We start from the raw sequence: 21,014 nt of genomic DNA, 5'->3' as shown, positions 1-21,014 counted from the left end.
CTTCTCTTCTCTTCTCTTCTCTTCTCTTCTCTTCTCTTCTCTTCTCTCTTCTTTCAGTATACTTTTATATGTATGGGTTATTCTTTTTTAATTTCTATTGTTCTCCATTTTCTTTTCCTGTTAACAATTATCTCTCCCCCTCCCCTTCTTTTCTCTCTCTGATCCACAGGTTTTGCAGTGCATGTTGGTCTCCCTTCATTCAGAACTTGACATTCAAAGGTACTTGATGAAAATTGAATCCTCTCAGAGAGTTAGTACTGTACTTTCTTTTTTCTGCACTCTGCTGTGAATTGCGTTTGTTACCCTTTAACTGCGTGTGTCTTGCTTCACAATTAGAGTTCTCAAATAAATCTGAATCTGCATGCTTTGTCTCTCTGTATTTGACAGCAGTGAAGTATCATTTATATAGATTAATTGCATATGGGAGTGTGATGCATGTGCGTCCTTTGACAATTTTTTTATTCTGACTTTTGCTTTAATGGCATGATAGACATGAATTCCACACTCTTGTCTTAGATGCTCTGAAATCCACCAAAAGTCAGTGGGAGATCCTAGATAAATAAGTGATCCCTAACAGCTGTTCCAATTCTTTTTTTATTTATGTGTTTATACATACTTGGAACTGGCTTAGCTGGTAATAGTCTTGCTGCTAAGCTCTGTGGGCACAGCAGTAAATATTTTTGTATTGAACATGCAAAAATCCTAGTTCTACAACTTGACGAGTTATCTTACTTGTACACTGGGCACCTGTGAAGTCACCTCTATATCACCTTTCACCCTGTTGAGCTTCTCTTTCATTTCTATATGGCTTGTAACACCATATAGGATGGATGTCTACTATAGTTACCTTTTTGCCCCACCCAGGCAGTGAATGTGCAGATGCCTTGTAGGTAAAAGGTGCCTCTGCGTGGTTTCTGCTGCAGTCAACAGCACATTTATAAAAGCACCAAGGTAACACGTGCTGCAAGCAAGGGGTGAGGCGGAGCATGCAGAGTGCACAGCGCCTGATTTGCACCTGATTTGTCACTTCCCAACTTGTTTTGTTTCCACTTTTCGGGATTTAAGTAGGCCAATAAACATGCCCACCACAGGGAAGGGTGGGACAGGCAGAGGTGTGGCGAGCAGTAAGGTCTCTCCCTCCCTTGCCAAGGAGGTGGCCTCGAAGGAGGGAAAAAGAAGAAAAAGGGCAAGGTGACAAGTTGGAAGAGAGGAGTAGAAGCTTCTTCAGCATCTCTCCTGCAGCAGCCCCCTAACTATTTCCAGGTGCGAGAGCAACAGGCTCTAGTAAGTGCTTCATCACAGGTTTAATTCCATGAATTGAAGCTAAAAATAAGTCACCGGCGTGGGTGTGCTGCCGCCGGAGGCAGCTCTGCTTTTCCCGGGCGATTGTTCTTGCTGGGGGTTGGCAGCCCCCACGGACAGTTCACTCCCCATCCCGCAGACCTCGCTCCCACTCTCCAGCCGTCATGGCGATGGCTCTTTTTTTCGGTTATTTTTAAAACAGCGTGTTAATTCAGAGCTCTTTCTTAGCTTGTAGAAACACAGAAAAACAGGTTTTTCCAGGACCGGTGCATTGTGTTCCTTTTCTTTGGGAAAGAGACACCACAAAAACAGACTCTCCTCCTGTTTTCCTTAGGGACATGTGTGGGAGAACAGGGGTGGGTAGATGATAATTTTCTTGAATCAAAACTCACTATCCCCTAGGTACGTTTAGGCATCTGGTATATATTCTTTTTTTTTTCTTTCCCTTTAGCTTTTGCATGTGGTTTTAAGCATGTAAAGATCTTTCCCCTTTAATCAGCATAATGACAGTTTTTGTTTAAATCATCCCTTTTAATCTTCACAGTTCTCATGGCGATTTGGGGGATTGTGTAGGTAGGAGTTACCTCACCCGCTGCTGATGAAACGCAGCCATCTCCTGGATGGAACAAAGGGTCATGCTGGCTTGTGAATACTTCACAGTAGAGTTTTTCAGGAGGGAAAAGAGAAATAGCTTCCAACTGAAACTGCCATAAGATTTTAATTAAGACAAATGTTGATGTCCAGGCTGGAATTTATGGATAACTTATTTAAACAAAGTAATAATAAACTGAAGCTGTGATGCAAGAATAAGACTGTAAAAGAACGACTTTTGCTCTGAGCAAAATTGATGGAATCATAGAAGCCTTTGCAGGGAAAAATAGTGAGATGATCAATGACTTTTTAAATTTGGCTATCACATATAAATAAATCCTTCATGTCATAAAGCATTAGAATAAAGCAGAAAGATAAATTATTTTATTTTAAAATTGAAGATTTCTTTCATTTGGTGTGAACTTTTGCTTTTTACCAGTAGGTGACTAATAGTTTTCTCTATTGTTCTACTTCAATTTCTACCCTAAAATCTCAGACTGGCATTTATAGAAAGATAAAACCTTAGATTTGGACAGAAACATATTGAGAAATATTTATACACTTTAATGTGGCTGGCTTGGGTTTTTCTGATATTACACGTATTCCAAAGAGATGCCACAGCATGTTGCATATTTCAGTCTGGACTTGTCTGGACCAATTAAGCTGCTCCTAGACGGGCTATTGAGTTCCTTAGGGCAACATTTTCAAATGCAAGTTCCTGCAATTAAACATCTGAATAACAGATCTGGCAGCATAAGTGCTGAGCACCTACAGCTTTTATTGCTCCTAATGAATATCTTTACTGTAAACACATAGCTTTCCTGTAAAACAGGTTTCAATTTATCTAGGTGCTTACAGTTTAAAAAAAAAAACCAACACAAAACAAACATTGAAAATATTGCTTCATGTAAGTAATTTCTAACAGAGTTCCATGAAAAACTTTTTCTTCTAACTCTGGGGATCAACCGGCTGAAGAGCAACGTGGTCCTGCCCAGGGCGAGCAGCCTGTGGATATCCTGCTCGGTGATTCACAGTACTTGGGATTAAAAGAAATGGGGTTTGGCGGCTTGCCACAGCAGGGAGCATGCAGCTGGCCACCAACAGGAGCTAGCAAGGCCCGTGGGAAAACGTGCAGATTTTTAGGATGATTTGAATATCATTCCGACCTAAAAATATGGCAGATATACTCTGACACATCATTAGACATGGGGGTTTTTTTCCACTAGGTGAAAGAAACTGGGGTCAGCATCAGTGAATAAACAGAGTGGTGATAAAGATCCTGTCATAAGCAGAGAGGAGTTTTTCCTTCAAATAAATTCATAAAATTGAGTAAAATGGCCACTCGGCAGAGCATCCTGAGCCTGACACAGTGACGTGGCTGTGACTGAGCATTACTAGTGCTGTTGACTGAGTTATCTTCCCCTTCTCGTTCACGATGGGAGGGCATGGGAATGCTTTCTTTTACCTTACTTGGGAGAGTTCTTCTGGGTCTATTTCCTGCCTTCCTCAGAGCATGAAAAGATCTGCACTGGGGCTGTACCTCAGGTTCACAGTACACTGAATTCATTGCTTTGCTTAATGACCGCACGGCAGGTGGCCATGGGAGGGCTCTGTGATTCGTGCTCTGCTGGCATTACTCCTGTGGTGAGTATGGCGAGCTCAGGCTTTTCTGAGGACCGCCGGCGGCAGGAGGAGGCTGGCAGTGCCGCAGACAAGGGGCAGCTCGGGCAGCATCCAACGCAGAACATGACTCAAAGCCAGGGAGGCTGCAGGCAAGTGGGGTACCTTGGTCCAGTGCTAGGGGTGGTGGGCAACCATGACTCAGGCATTCTCTCTCGCTCTCTCCTTATCAAAGAGGAAAGAATTCTGACTGTTCATACCGTAGAAATCAATATTGCCGCCAAACTGAGCATGTATGTGAGCAAGAACTGGCTTTGTAACTCGTTGACATTGATTCAGCAGAACACAGTGAAATGTTTGAGTTCAAAATAGAGAAATGAAAGCCAGACACATCTGGTAGCCCATGAGCAGGCATCAGGGAAGACTATAACTAACACTTAGCACCTACAGAATCTGCACACTGTCAAATGGGCAGTTACCCTCCCACTCTCTTCAACTCAGGAGGACACAGATGCTGGAGCGCCTGCATGGTACCATTTCCAGCCGATGGTGTCTGAAAGAAAGATGCCACAGATTTTTGCACCTTATAATGGTGAAACAGCGCACAGAGAAAAGTGAACTTGTCGTGAGAGATGGTTTTATGTTGCATTCAGCTGCTGAATCATCTCCCCAGTTGCCCCCAGTGAGAGAGAGTATCCAAATATATCCCTTTCAGAGATGTAATGTGAACTTTAGTTTATATAGACATTTATAAGCATTTAACTTTTCTGAGAAAGTGCTATGGAAAAAGTATGGAAAATGCTTAAAAACAAGATATCGTGAGTAGTATTCACTTTCTCTTCAACAGTAATATGTCACTAATAGCACGTCCAGACAAGTAAAACTCTGTGTTAATATGGGACCCCAAAGACTGTATCTGTGGAAAAAGCAGATCCATCCTTCAGACGGTGATAATTTGAATCTGACAGAAATGTGATGAAGAAACATTATTGTTGCAGTTGTAAGAACTCATATTGTGACAATATTTTAGAATTACTAATCTCATCACACACGAAACACAGCCTGTTTGTATGCATATTTGCAGTCTGTCACATATCGTTTATTCATCTTTGGCACAAGTCACAGGACAAATAGTTTACTTGCAGTTCCAGAAAAATAGGCTTCTATTTTTCTACTAATTTTTCTTCTCTATTTGAAATGTCAAGAAGGCTCTTAAATGTGGCAGTTTTTTTGCTTATGCTATGTTCTTTAGAGCACACAATTGGAAAGAGTTATTTTACTAGCTCTGTATTATTTTTTTATGTCTTTGTTTGCCATTTGTACACTGCCAGGAGTGCTAGCACTTCCAAGATGCGTACGATAAGATTCTTTTCCTGAACAGAGAAGTTTCTGTCAAGATAAAGGCTAAGGAAGTTCCTGGAGACAGGAAATAAAACGTGTGAATTGATCAAGAGATGAAATTAAATCTTTCTTCAGGTTATGGGTTTTTTTTTCTTAGTTCTGTTTTGTCTGTGAAAATGTGTGAAGCAAATTTGCAGGAGAGATTTTTGAAAAGGAAAAGAAGTAAAAAAGGCTTCAGTTATATAGATTAGTGTGGAAAATAACTGGAAATGAGCACAGAAGAGCTCTGTGAAGAGCAGAAACATAAAACCAGGTAGAACAAAAGGGTGAGAGAATTTGTGTGGACAAATGTGAGCAGAGGACCAGAGGCAGAAGCATGCACAGAACTTGATAAACATCTCTGGTGCTCCATGACTGCTCATTACATTAGTATTTCTGCAGTATTTCACTTTTCCTTATTCAAGTACCTTCATATTTCATTCCTAATTATTTGCAATCTTACTGCATTTAAAGAGCTTCGCACTTTTTTCTTCTTTTTTTTTTTTCTGAGTTAGTGAAGGAACTAAAGCAGATTTATTATAAAAGTGCATTCTTTGGACAAGCTGTAGCAGAGAGATATCAGTCATGAGGCATGATTAACCACAGGTTTAATGCTTCGTCAAATCCCAAGAGAAGTTGAAAAGATACTGTATCTTCTGTAATTGCTAACTCCATGTGCTATACTTAAATATATACCCTGAAAAGGTTACAAGGATCTATATCCTTGTAAATAAAATAGTGTATCCTAAGTAAAGAGTCATCTCAGAACACTGTGTAATTATATGTAAGTTTTCACCAGAATTGTTCATCCTTATTTTGGCCTTTCCTTTCTGATGAGCTTCTGACCCAGAACAAGCACAAGCAACATCTTTTATCAGAGAAGTCCTTAAGGAGGGTCAGCATTACTCATCTGGCTGAAAAATTAATCCTATTGCACCAAGAAATATTCCTGAGGGCGTCTCCTAACACATAGCTGGGGGGAGGAAGAGCATGGCTGACTGAGGAAATGTAGCCTTACTGGTCTTGGCAGAGGGGAAGGAGAGAGACCTGCTGCCCAGTTCTGAACCTTCTTCTGCTTTCTGGCATTTATCCCAAAGGTGGCTTGGAAAGTGCAGGTGTTTCTTTGCGTTTGTCTGCCTGTGTGGAGTATCTGTTTACATGTTTAAATTTTGGATAGTGCTACTCCTCTACTTTGCGTGTCTTGAGTTTTTTCTGTTAGGTATTATGGGGTTTTTTTGCTACACCACCATTCTGACTCTCACAGTAGCAGTCTACACTATAACTCTAGTTGAGTTCTGATGGGTCCTGAAACATGGACTATTGGGGTGAATATTTATTTTGTAAATGTCTATATTATGTGCTAGTTCCTGAAAAGTACTTAAAAGGACAATTCCTCTAGTATTATTTTAAGCTTTTTAGTATTTTTAAAATACATTAGTGAACATTCTATGGAAAAATAAATATGCCATTACTTATTAAGTATTTATTTGCCGTTTTTCTTATTTATTTTATTTAATATTAGAATCAACATGCTGAATATTTATTGCAAGGGTTGGATAATACTGAAGGTTTGTGCACTGCTTTCTTCAACCATCTTTATAAGTTCTTGTAGGTTATGTCTCTGTAAATGTTGCTAGTTCCTTCCCCACTGCATGGGTTGGTTTTCCTAAGAAATCATATCTAGGAATCCACTTGATTTTGAAGTGACATCAAGCCTAGTGCTCGTTGCCAGTAATAAAAATGCTTTCCTATCAAGTATGCACTCATATCTCTCAGTTACTTGAATAGCCACTGTTGTTGCTGAGTTTGAGGGTTTTTTTAGAAACTGTTTAAAATTCAAAATCACTCCTGAAATGCAATGTTTACAGGAGTTGAGCATGACAAATGACTTGAAGCCTTTCATAGACAGTATGTTTATATTTGATGGATCTCATTTATAGCTTGCATTGGGTTTACATTTGTAATACTCCACTTACAAGAGTGGAACTACTGTGGGTTTGAACTGGTGGATTAAGAGGAAGGTGGGGCTTCATGTCTGAGCAGGATCCACGATGTGCCTCTACCTTGCTTCAGAAGGCTGCAGTGAGGAATGAGGGCTGCCAAAGGGGTCATTTTTAGTGTGGTGGCTGGATACCAGGTGCCTACCAAGTCACTCTATCCCCCCTCCTCAGCAGGAGAGCAGGGGAGAAAATAAGATGGAAAAAACCCTTGTGGGTCAAGATAAAGGCAGTTTAATAAAGCGAAAGCAAAGGCTGCATGTGGAAGCAGAAGAAAACAAAGGATTTATACTCTATTTTTTGTGACCAGGTGATGTTCAGCCACTTCCCAGAAAATAGGATTTCAGGCTTCCGTACATGTAGCAGTTGCTCCTTAGGACAAGTGTAATAACAAATGCTCCCTCTCCTTCTCCTTTTTCTTAGCTTTTATAGCTGAGCAGTCATCATATGGTATGGAATATCCCTTTGATCAGCTTGGGTCAGCTCTCCTGGCTATGTCCCTTCCCAAGATCTTACCCACCCCCAGCCTACTGGATGAGTAGGGGAGTGTTGGAGAGATCCTTGATGCTGTTCAGGCCCTGCTGAGTAGTAGCCAAAATACTGTTGTCTTATCAACAACTTTCTAGCTACCAAGTACTGCACTGCAAGGGCTGCTGTGGAGAAAATTAACTCTGTCACAGCTAGACCCAATACATTTAATCAGAGTAATGATGTCATTGTCATCCATGGGGATCTGAGATGCTCTACAGAAACAAAACATTGCTGAGGTTGGCTCCATTTGTGTATTGACAGGATATGCTGAGCAACTGCACAGCTAAAGCTGTGTTGTGTTGATTCTGGTAGTGAAGTGTCCCCTTACTGCTCACATTTGCACCTGTCCATATGTGTCAGTGAACGATGTGCATGCAACTGCATGTCTCAGGTGACATCTGGGCATTCAAATGTAAAAAAATAAATAAGCAAAGCAAAATAAGCTTGATTCATGTAAGCAGAATATATTTTCTTAAAGAAACAAAAGCAATCCCCTTCCCAATAAACTCTGGAATAAAGGACCTTTTGCAGATGATTTTATTACTGCCTTTTTTTTTAATCTTGTTTTACTTTTAGTTATGGTTTTCTAGAAAGTGAGAATTATGTGTCTTCTAGCTCCCTATTAATGGATATAAGTTTTTAATCAGTACAAGGAAAACTATGGAGCTGTAATGCCTTGGCTTGGTAGTACTTCCATAATATGCCTGTGTAAATAAAATACTTCAGCAGTGGTGCTTCCTAAACCACTTTGGAAAGTTGAATGAAGAAGTACTTATCAAATTCCTTTTCTGTGTTTGCAGGTCACTTGTCACCTCTGTAACTTTTACACCGCAAGTTCCTGTATTTACAGCCTATAGACTAGTGCTGACCATGTCAAAGGCACTTCAAAGCTTACTTTAGAACAAAAGTTGTTAGCTTTAAGTCCTGCATAAAATTCAGTGCTCTTAAACAATTTCATTGCAGGACATTGGATAATACCTACTATTCTAATATTTGCATTTTAAAAGTGAAAAGTTCTGGAGGATTTACTTTCTTTTGAGGTATTTCTAATCATTGTAGTTAGTGAGCAACTGCACAGCTTGGCAGCAGCAGGCTTCTATAGCCAGCTAATGAAAATGTAATAAAAGTTGAAGTTCTTCATACATTCAAGGTCACATAAGGAATATTATGTGACCTTGAAAGGAATATTATGCATACTATTGCTGAAATAAGCTTGCTTTATTTCATTTGAAAATCCACCGAAAGAGCTAGATGTCAGCAAGATAAGTCATTTTGGCTTTCCAGAAAGAAGCACAATCTTTTCTTTATCTTGACAGCATCTTCAAACCTAGAGTTGAAGTTAATTTTGATACAGGGGATTTTAAATGTAATAGCATCTGTATTTAAATTATAGGGGAGAGAAAAACATGTAAGTTTAATGACATCTTGTGTCTGCTGCTGATTATAGACTTTATAAAAGTTCATGTTTACCTACTGGTTTTGGAACTAAGTTTGCTTTACTTTGAATTTCTGCTTGTACAATGTCTGTTTCCGTTTGTTGTGATACAGTTTGATTGAGACACTAGGAAATTACTCTCCAAAGTAGCAGTACATGTGGTCATGGGAGTTTCACTAAACAGTATTGAGTATGTTGCTTAAAGCAACCCCTCTTCCTAGAAAGTACTTACAGTGTTACTTATAAGTCGCAAAAAGTTCAGGATGTTTCATTTCCTCCTGAGTGTGTTTTTATTAGGGAGATCTTACAGTGAAGAGTTGGTAGAAGTGCATGAGTGAAAACAGATTTCTCCCCTCCTGAAAGAGTTGGTTTTTTCCCAGCAACTGTGTTTAGCAATTTACTAGTATGATTTCCCAGTAAAAATCATAGTTAATTTGATCTGGTAATGAAGACATTTCTGATTTATGCTGGTGCAACAAAAAAATAAAGTAATTGTTTGTGATTTTCAGCTAGAAATGTTGAATGGCTGTTTTGGCTTTGCTGTATGACCTGGACTTTTCATAGATGGCACAGGGGAAGATACTGAAATTGATGGCTTTACAGCTACACTACAGTATTGCTTTTCAGAGGATTTTTCTTAGTAAACTTATCAACATTAGAGTGTGTGTGTGTGTGTGTGTGTGTGTGTGTGTGTGTGTGGACAAGGAGAATGACCTTACCATGCATCTCCTCAGAACATTTCTTATCCTCAAGGCCTTTTTAGCAACAAAATTTGCAATGTGAATGTACAACCATAAAAACTGCAGCAGAATATCCAAGGACACTGTTTTCCTAAATAATCTACACAGAAGTGACCTTCAACATTATCAGTATTTGAAGAAGTTTGGACTCCTTCCTTCTTCTCTTTGATTTTTTTTTTCTTCCCATATTCTGGTTTTATTAGACTAATAATGAAATACTCTGTTTTGTAGACAAGAAGCCCAAAGCTGTCCCAGAGCCCACAGCCCAATTTGGGTGACCAGACAGAACACCTCTCTGAAGCATCTGTGGATTCCTTAGAAGCCATGTCCGAGGGTGATTCTCCAACCCCCTTTTCGAGGGGCAGCCGCACGCGGGCAAGTCTTCCAGTTGTGCGGTCAGCAAACCAAACAAAGGAAAGATCACTGGGTAAGAGCCTGCTTCAGGCCTGCTTTGCTCTGCTCTTAGCCTGTGTTTTCCATTTGTGGATTTAAACCAGGTTTTAAATAGTTTGGCGTTAAAAAAAATAAAGAACTTTGGTAGCACACTATTTTTCATGTCAGATTGTTCTTTGGAAATTAACGGAGTGTGGGGTACCGAGTAACGTGGGGAAATGGTGAAATTATTTTCATAAGATCTGAAAGTGTGCTGGGAGCATAGTAGATATTCACGGAGAAAGATGCAGACCCTGACACAAAGTGCTGATTTATGGTTAAAACCCGATATTGCAAATATTTGCCGAGCCTACACAGTATGATGCAGTAAACTTAGTACAAGATTGCACCCTCATTTTCAGAGAGGAGACACAGGCTTTTTCATTTTATCATTTCTTCAAAGCCAGACTTAGCTGCAAGAAACCTAGATATATCATTGCCTTATTAATCCAACTTAGTGAAAACATTTGATATTTGCATGGTGGTAGCTCCCCAGGCAGGGGATTTGAATGAATATGCTGATGGAGATGCCATTTACTTTGGGGCAGTGCCCTTCTGTCTGCATGGTGACACGGGTGATGTGTTAGCACAGGTGGACAGCTCTGCTTCCCACGTTCTTCCCATATCTCAGGGTTGGATTAAGCCCAGCTGTGAACCAGAGTTCCTTTTATGATGGTGGATTTTGTCCTGGAGACTGTGTTTAGCTGACAGATGGTAGGAGTAAAGGCTGTTCTTTTGAGGGAAGACACCAGAGGGCAGTTAAAGTGTTGTGGGAAAGCACGTAACTCATGTGTGGATTGCTGAGGAAGGCAGGTTTTGCTCATAGATAATAAACTGAAATGCTGCTTTCTTGTAGGCTCATCTCCCAGTATAGAGAGTGACATAAATTGAAGACTGAACTGTAAATCATACCGTGCTTGTAAGCTTGTCACGGTAGTTTACTTGTTCCTCAATAATCTAAGACAGTTCCTGTCAAGAGTATTATGATATCTAACAAACACAACAAATGTGAAGACAACAGGGCTGGAAGGGGTTCCTGCGGCCTCCAGAGCTGGCAACCACAGAGCAGTGGGGCAGGGAACAAGGTGCTGATCCCTGTCTATGTCAGTTCATGGACTAGCACTGCTGCCCTTCCAAAGCCTGCTGGGCCACCAGTATGCCAGGCTTTTTGGGGAGAAATTTGAAAGACTTCAACTTGGACAAGACTTTAGAGGTGTTTTTAAGAGTAAGTGTGTAGTGCGTGTATGTTTACTATATGTGTAGAGGATTCATTTCTACCTCTTAGTCACTGCTAACTAGGGCATTCTCAGCATGGCTTGCTTCACCTGGAGATTTTCTGGAAAACTTGTATTTGCTTCAGTGTCATGTTAAGTAGATTGAGCCTTTGCATCCCTGTGCAACTCATAGTCCACCCCCACTGCGCAGATTTTAGCTGGTGTTCAGTGATTACCCCAGCTCACATAAGGTATCTCAGCTCTGAACTTCTGTTTCAGATATGAGCTGAGAATTGATAAACAGCTTTTGGCAAGTTTTTGGTTAGCATCAAAGGGGGTAGCCTGCCAAGCACCAATGCTTTGTGCAGTGTTTTCTCCCCCAAAAGGTGAGCTAGAAATAACTTTATCATAATTGGTGTGTACACATGAAGAGAACATAGCAGTCCCGTTTCTGGAAAAAACTGAAGTGCTCATCACTGTGAGTAAACCTGGTAAAGAAACATAGGAAGGCCCTACTGGTTAGACCAAGAGTCTGCCTGATCCTGTATTTTGTCTCCAAGAGGGACCATAGGTGCTAGTTTCAGTGGGAGTAAGAACAGAGCAAGCATGTCATAGAATCATGGAATCATAGAATCAGAATTGTTTGAGTTGAAAGGGACCTTAAAGATCATCTATTTCCAATCCCCCTGCCATGGGCAGGGACACCTTTTATTAAACCAGGTTGCTCAGAGCCCTAAACACTTCCAGGGATCGGGTATCCACAGCTTCTCTGGGCTGTCTGTTCCAGTGCCTCACCAACCTCACAGTAAAGAACTTCCTCCTAATATCTGATCTAAACATACTCACTTTTAGTTTCAATCCACTCCCCCATTTCCTGTCACTACATGCTCTTGTAAAAAGTCCCTCTCCATCTTTCTTGTAGGCTCCCTTCAGGCCACAATTAGGTCACCCTGAAACCTTCTCTCTTCCAGGCTGAACAAATCCAATTCTCTCAGCATTTCCTCAAACGAGAGGTGCTCCATCCCTCTAATCATCTTGGTGGCCTCTGGACTCAATCCAACAGATCCATATCTTTCTTGTGTTGATGACTCCAGCACTCCAGATGAGGTCTCACCAGAGTGGAGTAGAGGGGCAGAATCACCTCCCTCAACCATCTGGCCACACTTATTTTGATGCAACCCAGGATACAATTGGCTTTCTGGGCTGTGAGCAGACATTGCTGGCTCATGTCCAGTCTCTCATCCACCAGCACCCACAAGTCTTTCTCTGCAGGGCTGCTCTCGATCTCCTCATCCCCCAACCTGTATTGATGGGGTGTTGCCCTGATCCCGGGGCACCTTGCACTTGTTCTTGCTAAACCTCATGAGATTTTCATGGGCCCACTTCTTGAGCTTGTCCAGATCCCTCTGGATGGCATCCCATCCTTCAGGTGTGTCAGCTGCTTGGTGTTATCTGTAAATTTGCTGGTGCACTCAATCTCTGTGTCTGGTCCCAGTACTGACCCCTGGGGGACACCACTTGTCACTGATGTCCATTAGGACTCTGAGACATTGACCACTACCTTCTGCACGTGACTGTCCAACCACTCTTATCCAGCTAACAGTCCACTCATCAAGTCCATCTTTCTCCAATTTAGAGAGGAGAATGTTGTGGGGGATCATGTCACAGGCTCTACAGAAGAAGTTCAGATAAATGATGTCTGTAGCCCTTCCGTTGTCCACTGATATAGTCACCCCTTTGTAGAAGGCCACTAGGTTGGTCAAACAGGACTTGCCCTTGGTGAAGCCGTGCTTGCTGTCCTGAATCACCTACCTGTCCTCCAGGAGCCACACCATACATGTGTATGTATGACCCTTCTCCCAAGTGCTTTCGGCCTGAAGGTATCTTCAGTTTTGGGATTTCCTGGTTGTGGTTTCCGCCTGTGTAATAACCATCAAGACATGTGTCCTCCAGGTATTTGTTCAGACTGCCTTTGATTCCATGTAAATTTTTCACATCTGCAAGAGTGCATCTGTGACTTTGGCAGCAAATTTCTGTTGGTTTACTGCCCAACCATTGCTTTCCTCTTGCTTTGTTTTGTGTTTGTTAATCAGCTCTAAGTTATGCCCCCTTGTCCTTGTATTGGAAGTGACAGCAAACATCAGATGGCTATCTGCTTCCCCTAGGCCATATCTGATTTCTTAGGCCTGTTATTTCCCTCAGGTCATCTCTTCTCCAGGCTGAGAAGTGCTGCTGTAACCACTTGTTCCTCATCCAGAAACCATTTGATTATCATTGTTACTCTTCTTTGCACTTTTTGCTGTTCTGTAATGTCTCTCCTGAGATAAGAGGAGACTATAAATTCACTGTAAGTAGTTCACTCTTAAACATGTCTGTTGCATGTACTGAAATGTGTTGTCCAGGGCCCAATGGAGGGCAGTCACATGAAGATGCACTATTTTGTTTAATGGCCAGGATTTCAGACCCTGCAAGGCACCTGTCTTTCATATACTGAAGACGTGGCCCTGGCTTATCCCATCATGAACAGGCAAAATGCAGGAGAAAGAAAAAAAACCCAAGAACAACAGGGAAGCAATGTAATATGAAGCATTTCAGCCGAGACGTTTTAGATTTGAAATGAACAAAATAAGCCTTTTCTCCATGTATTGCAGGAGAGGTCGCAGATATGTATATGGCTTAAGGGATCATCATACTAGCCAAATAGGAGGTAATATATTGTCATCACCCCACAATGTCTTTTTCCAGTTGTTCCAGGAAATAATTAATAGCAAATAGTTCATTTTAAAAGATGGTCTAAAATTTATTCCAAACCAGTTCAGTTTTATATTATTATTATTGTTCAGTGCGTTCCTGTATAATAATGTCCTTTTCAATCTTTTCTGGTGGTGTGTTCTGACAACATCATGAGCAATATTCTGAAACTTTACTTTTGAGACACTTTGCACTGTGTAGTCCTGTTAGGATTGGTTTTACTTCCATCTGTACAAGGGGAATATTTATTTTGAAAAACCAGTAAAGTCTTTATAACTTCAATTTTAAAACTGTCATGAAAATATTTCTGTTCACGTGATTTTAAATAAACTGTATATAATCGCCTCCCTTTCCATATCTAATTTTTTTTTTATTTAATATAATTTAAATACAAATTATGTTTTGATCCTCAGCCAACATAATTTCAGTGCAGAAAGTAACCAACTTTTGTGAATTTTTATTAATTTTACAGTGTATAATATCTCAATGCCATTTTAAAAAAACTATTTTCTTTTTGAAATTCTAATTGTTCTGTGGGTTCCTATTTTAATAGGTGCACATGAGTCACTTTGTTTTCAGTTGGTGGTCTGAATTAATGTGGAGCCTGAGAAGGAATAGCATAGTGCATTTTGGCTACTGCACCCACCATCATGGGTTTGTCAGTCAGGACTAATCTAATAGGACATACATGGTATTCATGTGGAGTTGACCCAGAAAACAGTAGGGCCCGTTCCAATTGTGGAATTTAAAATTTCAGCTACAGCTTTTGAAATGAAGGTCTTTCTTGGCTAAGAGGTCCATCGGAAATCAGCACTTGTCTCATCATTCTGCAGCCTGGAGACAAAGCAAGATACTAAAATAAATTAATTCACTGTGCAAGAGAAAATTAAGTGTATTTTAAAATATCTATTTGAAAGCTGGGAGTTTTTCCAGTGTGATAACTGTGGGAAAAAAATTATCTAGCAAAACTGTCAGAGCGAGAATAAGCTGAAACCTGGAAAGTGCTCAAAAGCTTTCAGCAAACTTCACTTGTAATTTGCCTGGAGGAAGCAGAACCTGACAAGCATCCAGTGAGTTTGTGCCAGCAGCCAGCCTGTGCCCGTGCTGCAGCTCCCTGCCATCCCTGCTCTGATACTTCCACAACGAAATGAAGGCTGACAAATATGTTCACTTGTCGTCTCTCATGTGGCGTATTTGTCCAAAGAATGGGCAGGCACTGGCATCCTCTGACGGAGCAACCAGGGCAGTTGATGCAGTGGGTCACAGCCCTGAAGGGCAGGGTGTGATCACAACCTCCCATTGCAACAGACTGTGCTCCTACAGGATCGGGCTGTACATGCAGGGTTGGATTAAGGAAAAATATTGTACAGGGAGGGATTTCCATAAATACATGAGGATTTGTGCTTGAGAAGTGACTGAGGAGGATGAAGCTTTATGACTCAAAGGGTTGCAATGATCTTCTCTGGGTACCCCAGCTAGGGTGCCTGGCCACTCTAGTCCAGATGAATAAGGAGCAGAGGATGACCAGGCTCCATGCTGGGAAACCTGTACCTGAAGTTAGGTGGCATGGAAAGGCCTCTATAGAAATGTCTGAGCCTGCCAACATTTGCATTTTATTTGCCTTTGGAGGAATTACTTACAGGAGTAAAATCCTACAAATACTTAAGGATTGGCGTGGAGAGGGTCTTAAGCAATCATGAAGTGTTCAGATTATTATTTATTAGCCCTTAAACCCCAGTTTTGGCAGGCACAGATATTAGTGTCTGATTAATTACTTTGCTGCCACCTTCTATGGAAATACCATTACTGATTGTAAGAGTAACACCTGGATCTTTTTGTAGTATTTCTTGCAGGTGTTTTATCAAAGCCTGTTAAAAAACAAAGTCATGGCTGTAGTGACAATTTCACACATAGCAAAACCTTTGCAGGGAGAGGGATCATTTCTTGTCAGCTGGTGGTAAACATGACTCTTACACAATATACTGTGACACATAGAGAGATGTAAATGCTAAAGGTAGACATATATTATATTGAAGCTAATTAATTGTTATTAATTAATTGTTATAAATTAATATTTATGAGCTAGAAATTAAAATAGGCGTGTTCAATCTGACAGAAGATGTGTGAATGGCCATAGACCTTATATGAGAAGCCTGTGATTTGCTAGCAGTGCCCCTGCCCTCTCCAATTCCTTGGGGCATGATTTAAGCCTAATGAAGTCAGCAAGAGCTTCAGTTTAGTTCATGGGAGAGGAACTCCCTGGGAACTGCATTTCAAGTTAAGGCTGAGTATAGCTCTAATGTATTTAGTCATCTTAAAGAATTTTTCCCTATCTGGTCTTTTACAGTGTATGCAAAACAGCCAACATGCAAAAATGTCATGTAAATGTTTGCTGTCATGGTCAGATAACTTAACAGGGACTGACAGGTCTATAGAAAAAACAACGAGAAACAACTAGTTCCAGTTAATGAATTGAAACACAGACCCTAAGAAATTACAGTATTCTAGTGTAGCAAAAATTTTCCTTCCAGCTTTTCTAGATTTTATCTTCTTTCAAATTTCTTCAAATATAGCTAAAGATTTTGGACTTGGAAAGAAAAAAGCGTACATCTCTTACCTGAAATATTTTGTATCGAAAGAGCAAAAGAAGATAAACAGTGATACCAACATATCATAGTTTTTTGTTTAATTTTTTGCCCCTACATGATTTGTGAAAAGCAGCTATATGGAAGACTAAAATATGGGCCTTCTCAGGCTAGCACTTGTGCACACAGTTATTGTTTACTTAACAGATTCTTCCTCCTATAATAAAATGTCTTGTGTGTGTACCTGAAAAAAATACTTCCAAGAAGCAAGATCTTATTTATTATGTACTGTCTCAACAGAAGCACATTCTGTCTGCCACCAAAAAGCTGATATGCAGTATATTTTAGATGGTGCATCACACTGGAGCTGAATTTTACTCCATTGCAACAGGTTGTATCAGCATGGATCTGATGGGTTCATTGCAGTGATACTGGAGTAGAAGTTGTGCAGTGTGCTAAATAAAATCATTAGCTATGCAACTCTGTCTGTCACTGCTATATCTGTTAAATGTTTTTTGAATACAATCTTTATTTGAACTGCAGTAGTACTAAAGGATCTTGACTAAAATGGTCCCTCACTGTGTTGGGTAATGCACATAGTGACAGAATACTCCTGTTACAGGACCTTGCAACACTAATAAAGCAGAATGAAAAGTGATGAAGATAATAGGAGAGGTAATTGATGTACAATCTGAGAAATTGAATAAAACTATGTGGAGGTAGCAATGACTTTCCTCTTTACCCCAAATCATGCCCTCACAGAAGGTGCAATATCTTCATCCAGCTCTACCATTACTTCTTATTCTGATTTAGCAGCAGCAGTTTGAGCTTTCAGCATTTGTGTCTGCTGGAAGAGCGCTTTGGCAGGTGGAATAGCTTGTACAGTCCAAACTACCCTTCAGAGGAAAGGTAGAACCCCAGACGGAGCTGTCCCTTGAATTGTATCTAGCACAGGAGCTATCACTTGGAGAAATCTGATCTAATTTTCATTTTAGGTAAAATTTTTACGTCTACCTCTAGTATGGTAAGTCACACAAACACCAGATCCTGCCTTTTGCACATGGGCATGCAAAGAAAAAATGCATTTTTAGAAGTGTTTGGCTAAGCAGAAAAGCGTAGCCTGTCCCTCAGTGCAGTCAGTGTATATAGGATTTGCTACCAGGGCTGACAGCAAGTCCCTGAATGAGGACAGGTCTTCAATTTAATCATTGGTCCCAATGCCGTTTATATATTTAGGTAGTGATTTTAATACATTGTTACTGTACTGAACCCAAGTTCAGATTTGTATTCCCAAAGGGAAATAGTGTGATCTCTGCGGTATCATATAAGACTGTCTCCTGGTTTTGTTCTCATTCTCTCTCTCTGTCTTCTGCCTTTCTGGCTGTAGAGTAGCCCAATTCAAATAGGATAAGAGGATAATCACTGCATCAGAGGCTTGTTGATAGCCTGCTGATTAGGGTACTCTCTTGGGACAATAGAGGCAATGGTCTGAGCAACTCTCAAGATAGGAACCCTTCTGAATAATTTTTTAACTACTCAAATGCTTCAAAGAGACAGGCACTTGGTACCTTACTTTGCCCAGTTACCTTCTGTGCTGAATAGACCATCTCTGGGTATGAGGGCAGAGCAGTGGATGTTGTTTATCTTGACTTTAATAAGGCCCTTCACACATCTCTCAGAGCCTCCTTGTAGCCATACGGGGGAGGTCTTTTTTTTCTTGTGCTGCATGTTAGAGCCCACATAGGGGAATTTCTGATGTGGTGCTGTAACCAAATGTGCTCTTACATGCTGATGGCTCAACCCCTAAATTTGCTAGTGACAGGAGTGAACTTTTTAGAAATGAAATAACTTTAGAAGTATTGAAGAGAATTCCTACTGAAAATACAGAAATTTTGGTAAATTGAGCAAAACTACAAAGGCATGCGTGGCCTATATGACTTTAATGCTTCATGGCTATGGAGTATTGAAATGGTTACATTCTGCCCTTGAACTCATCACTTCTACCTGCTTTAGTGTTAAAACCCAGTGTTTATAAAAATACTTGTTACTCAAATAATGTGTATTTGATACAGCTGATTCATATAGAAAGGAAATACAATTTGATAGGATCTCTCTTCATGTTTATTCAAAAGAACATGTATTCCAAGGAATTTAATTGATGTTTTCATGTCTTTTTTTTCTTCTGCCCCTTTAAAAGTTACTGGCAGAAATGCCCCATGTAAAATGCTCTCTTACAACGTCTTTACATGCTTAACATATCTGCATAGTCTTTGGCAGACACATCCTTGGAAATTGTACTAGTCAGCTTGGCACCTTTGGCTGGGATCCAGGCATGGCTTACTGCCCCCTTCAGAGGTTGGGCTCAGCTTCTGGTGGACAAAGGCAGAGCCTGTGTGGGCATGTCCTGTACCTGTGCATGTGTAGTTTTTACTGTGCTAAATGGGTGAACGTGAACTGGAGTAAACGCAGCATAGCAGAGCCTATGGGCCCTCTGAAAAACAGCTCTGGTACACATGAAATTTCTAGTTCATCTCACTGAGTTGTTCAGTTGTCTTTTTTTTATATATTTTTTTCATTTAGTATTGTAGGGGTTTTGTGTTCTTCCAAGTTTGCTGGCATTATTTTGTCAGTTAGGGGTATGAAAAAGTCATCTTGGTGGTCAGTTGAGCTCTGTGGAATAGGATGTGATTATTGTCCAAAAAGTCATCCTTCCAGAATACTGATTTCCATCTGGGGAACTAGGTTAAACCGAAATGTTCCCTCAGACTCTCTAGATGGTAGAAGTAACTGTCTACATTTGATGGATTTGCTGACATAGGTATATGGACAAAGTTGCCTTTTGGCCATAGACTATTTCATAGGTTTTATTAGGAATCATATGGGGAAAATACCAGTTTTTCTTTAGGTGAAAAATGTCAATTTTCATTTTGGTTTTTACTTATTCTTAGCTAACTAAATGTTTCCATTTGTAGAAAAGTGCTAGTATTTGAGTTGCAGTTAAAAATCCTTATTTCTCATAACACTTTGGTAGGTATTTTATGTGACTACTGAGTTTTCCATCTGTCTTTTTCATTAGGTAACAAATTATTGTAAGTCACTGTAAATAAGAGAGAAGAGTGAAACTGCAGAAGGGAGTAATACTGGACTAAACTAATCAGTTCCTGTTTTTATTGAAATTGTTGTCAAACGACTTAACACCTTGAGCAAATCTCTTCAGAAGAAAATAAATAAAATAAGTAATTGATTTTATTTCATTAAAATATGTACTTTTTGATTCTCTTAGTACTTGGAGAGAGCTAAGCACATTTATAGACATTTTCTTAATGTGGAGGACAGATTATCAGGAGGGAGTAGTAGTGGAAGCTAGTTTGAGAGCTTCAGGCTAGAAATACCACAAGGATCATGGCAGTGACCTCAGACTAGTTTAAACTGTGTGTGGTGAAATAGGAGAGTCAAGTCTTGAGGGTATGGAAAGTAAGAACTGCATATTGAGGAATTTCTTCCACACTGCAAGAGTTGTTACTGTAATAAACTTGTATCTGCATAACTTTTGCAGAATGTGGTGATATGTGTTTGATCTGTTTATCTGATGGCTGAGGGGGAGGGGGATGGGGAGCAGAGTACAATCTGGGCCTATGCCACCCTTACAGTCTTATAGACAACAATTTTGCCAAATAAAAATCGAAGAAAAATTGGAAGTATCTTGGAATTTTAGTAAAAAAAAAAAAATGGAAACTGAACTTTTGAGGAAAAACCTGGCAGTTTTTATTGTGATCCCCTTTGGATTGTCCTGAAGTGTCTCAACAAAAATAGCTGTTGTTGCAATTTTAAAGGTTATCCTTAGTTTTTAAAACTGATGCAAGTCTCAACTAATGATTTGATATACATATGAGGAAGAAACAAGGGTGCTTTTTCTCAACTTTTGCTTGTTAGCATTTCTGCTGACTTCAGTGTGAGGGAATGTTCAGGCAGAGACAGTGATTCAATGTTCTTAACAGTGGAAGATCAAGCTAAACCAGTATGAAAAGACAAAGCTTGCCCATCATCTCAAAAAGATATGGTTAGCTGATGGTTAGGTAAAGAATGAAACTAATCTAATGACAACATTTTACCCCTGTTTTAGTTATACCCTGCTTTGCATCTTGAACTTAAAGAAATTCCAGAGCTCCCAATGCATCTAGGTTTTGGCTGCTATAGTCCAACCAGCTTTACTCATTACTGGAATTTTTCAAATTGGGCACAAAATTTCCTAAGGCTACATTGAGTGACTGTGTTGGAAGAGAGTAGCAGTAGTTTCTGGGTCTGTGGGAAGGTTTCAGTGCTCCAGTGCCCAAGCATCCAGCATCAGCCAAATACAGATATTATCATCAGTTAATCCTTCTCTTCAGATGGGAGCCCATGGATTAAGGTGTTGCCAAATGTCAGTAAGATATTTC

At 40.1% G+C, this 21,014-nt stretch overlaps 1 protein-coding gene across 19 annotated transcripts in view; it reads left to right on the top strand.

The window, feature by feature from the left end:
* Positions 1-21,014, top strand: part of KIAA1217 (KIAA1217 ortholog) — a 353,867-nt gene that overhangs the window by 251,763 nt on the left and 81,090 nt on the right. For 9 of the 19 annotated variants that reach the window (XR_003530194.1, XM_027658718.1, XM_027658727.1 and 6 more), the window contains 2 exons: positions 170-250; positions 9,828-10,023. Coding sequence is in view for 18 of the 19 variants with exons in the window: in XM_027658718.1 (XP_027514519.1) it covers positions 170-250; positions 9,828-10,023 (277 nt within the window). In the remaining variant the exon portion in view is untranslated. Of the gene's footprint in view, positions 1-169; positions 251-9,827; positions 10,024-21,014 lie in introns of those variants that run through there. The other 10 variants (XM_027658729.1, XM_027658730.1, XM_027658713.1 and 7 more) reach the window with 2 other exon arrangements.

This window comes from Corapipo altera, unplaced genomic scaffold, assembly GCF_003945725.1.
Source record: "Corapipo altera isolate COAL_440 unplaced genomic scaffold, ASM394572v1 63, whole genome shotgun sequence".
In the NCBI taxonomy this organism is placed as follows: Eukaryota; Metazoa; Chordata; class Aves; order Passeriformes; family Pipridae; genus Corapipo; species Corapipo altera.
Note: the sequence above shows the minus strand (reverse complement) of the source record. Positions and strands in the feature narration are given on the sequence as shown.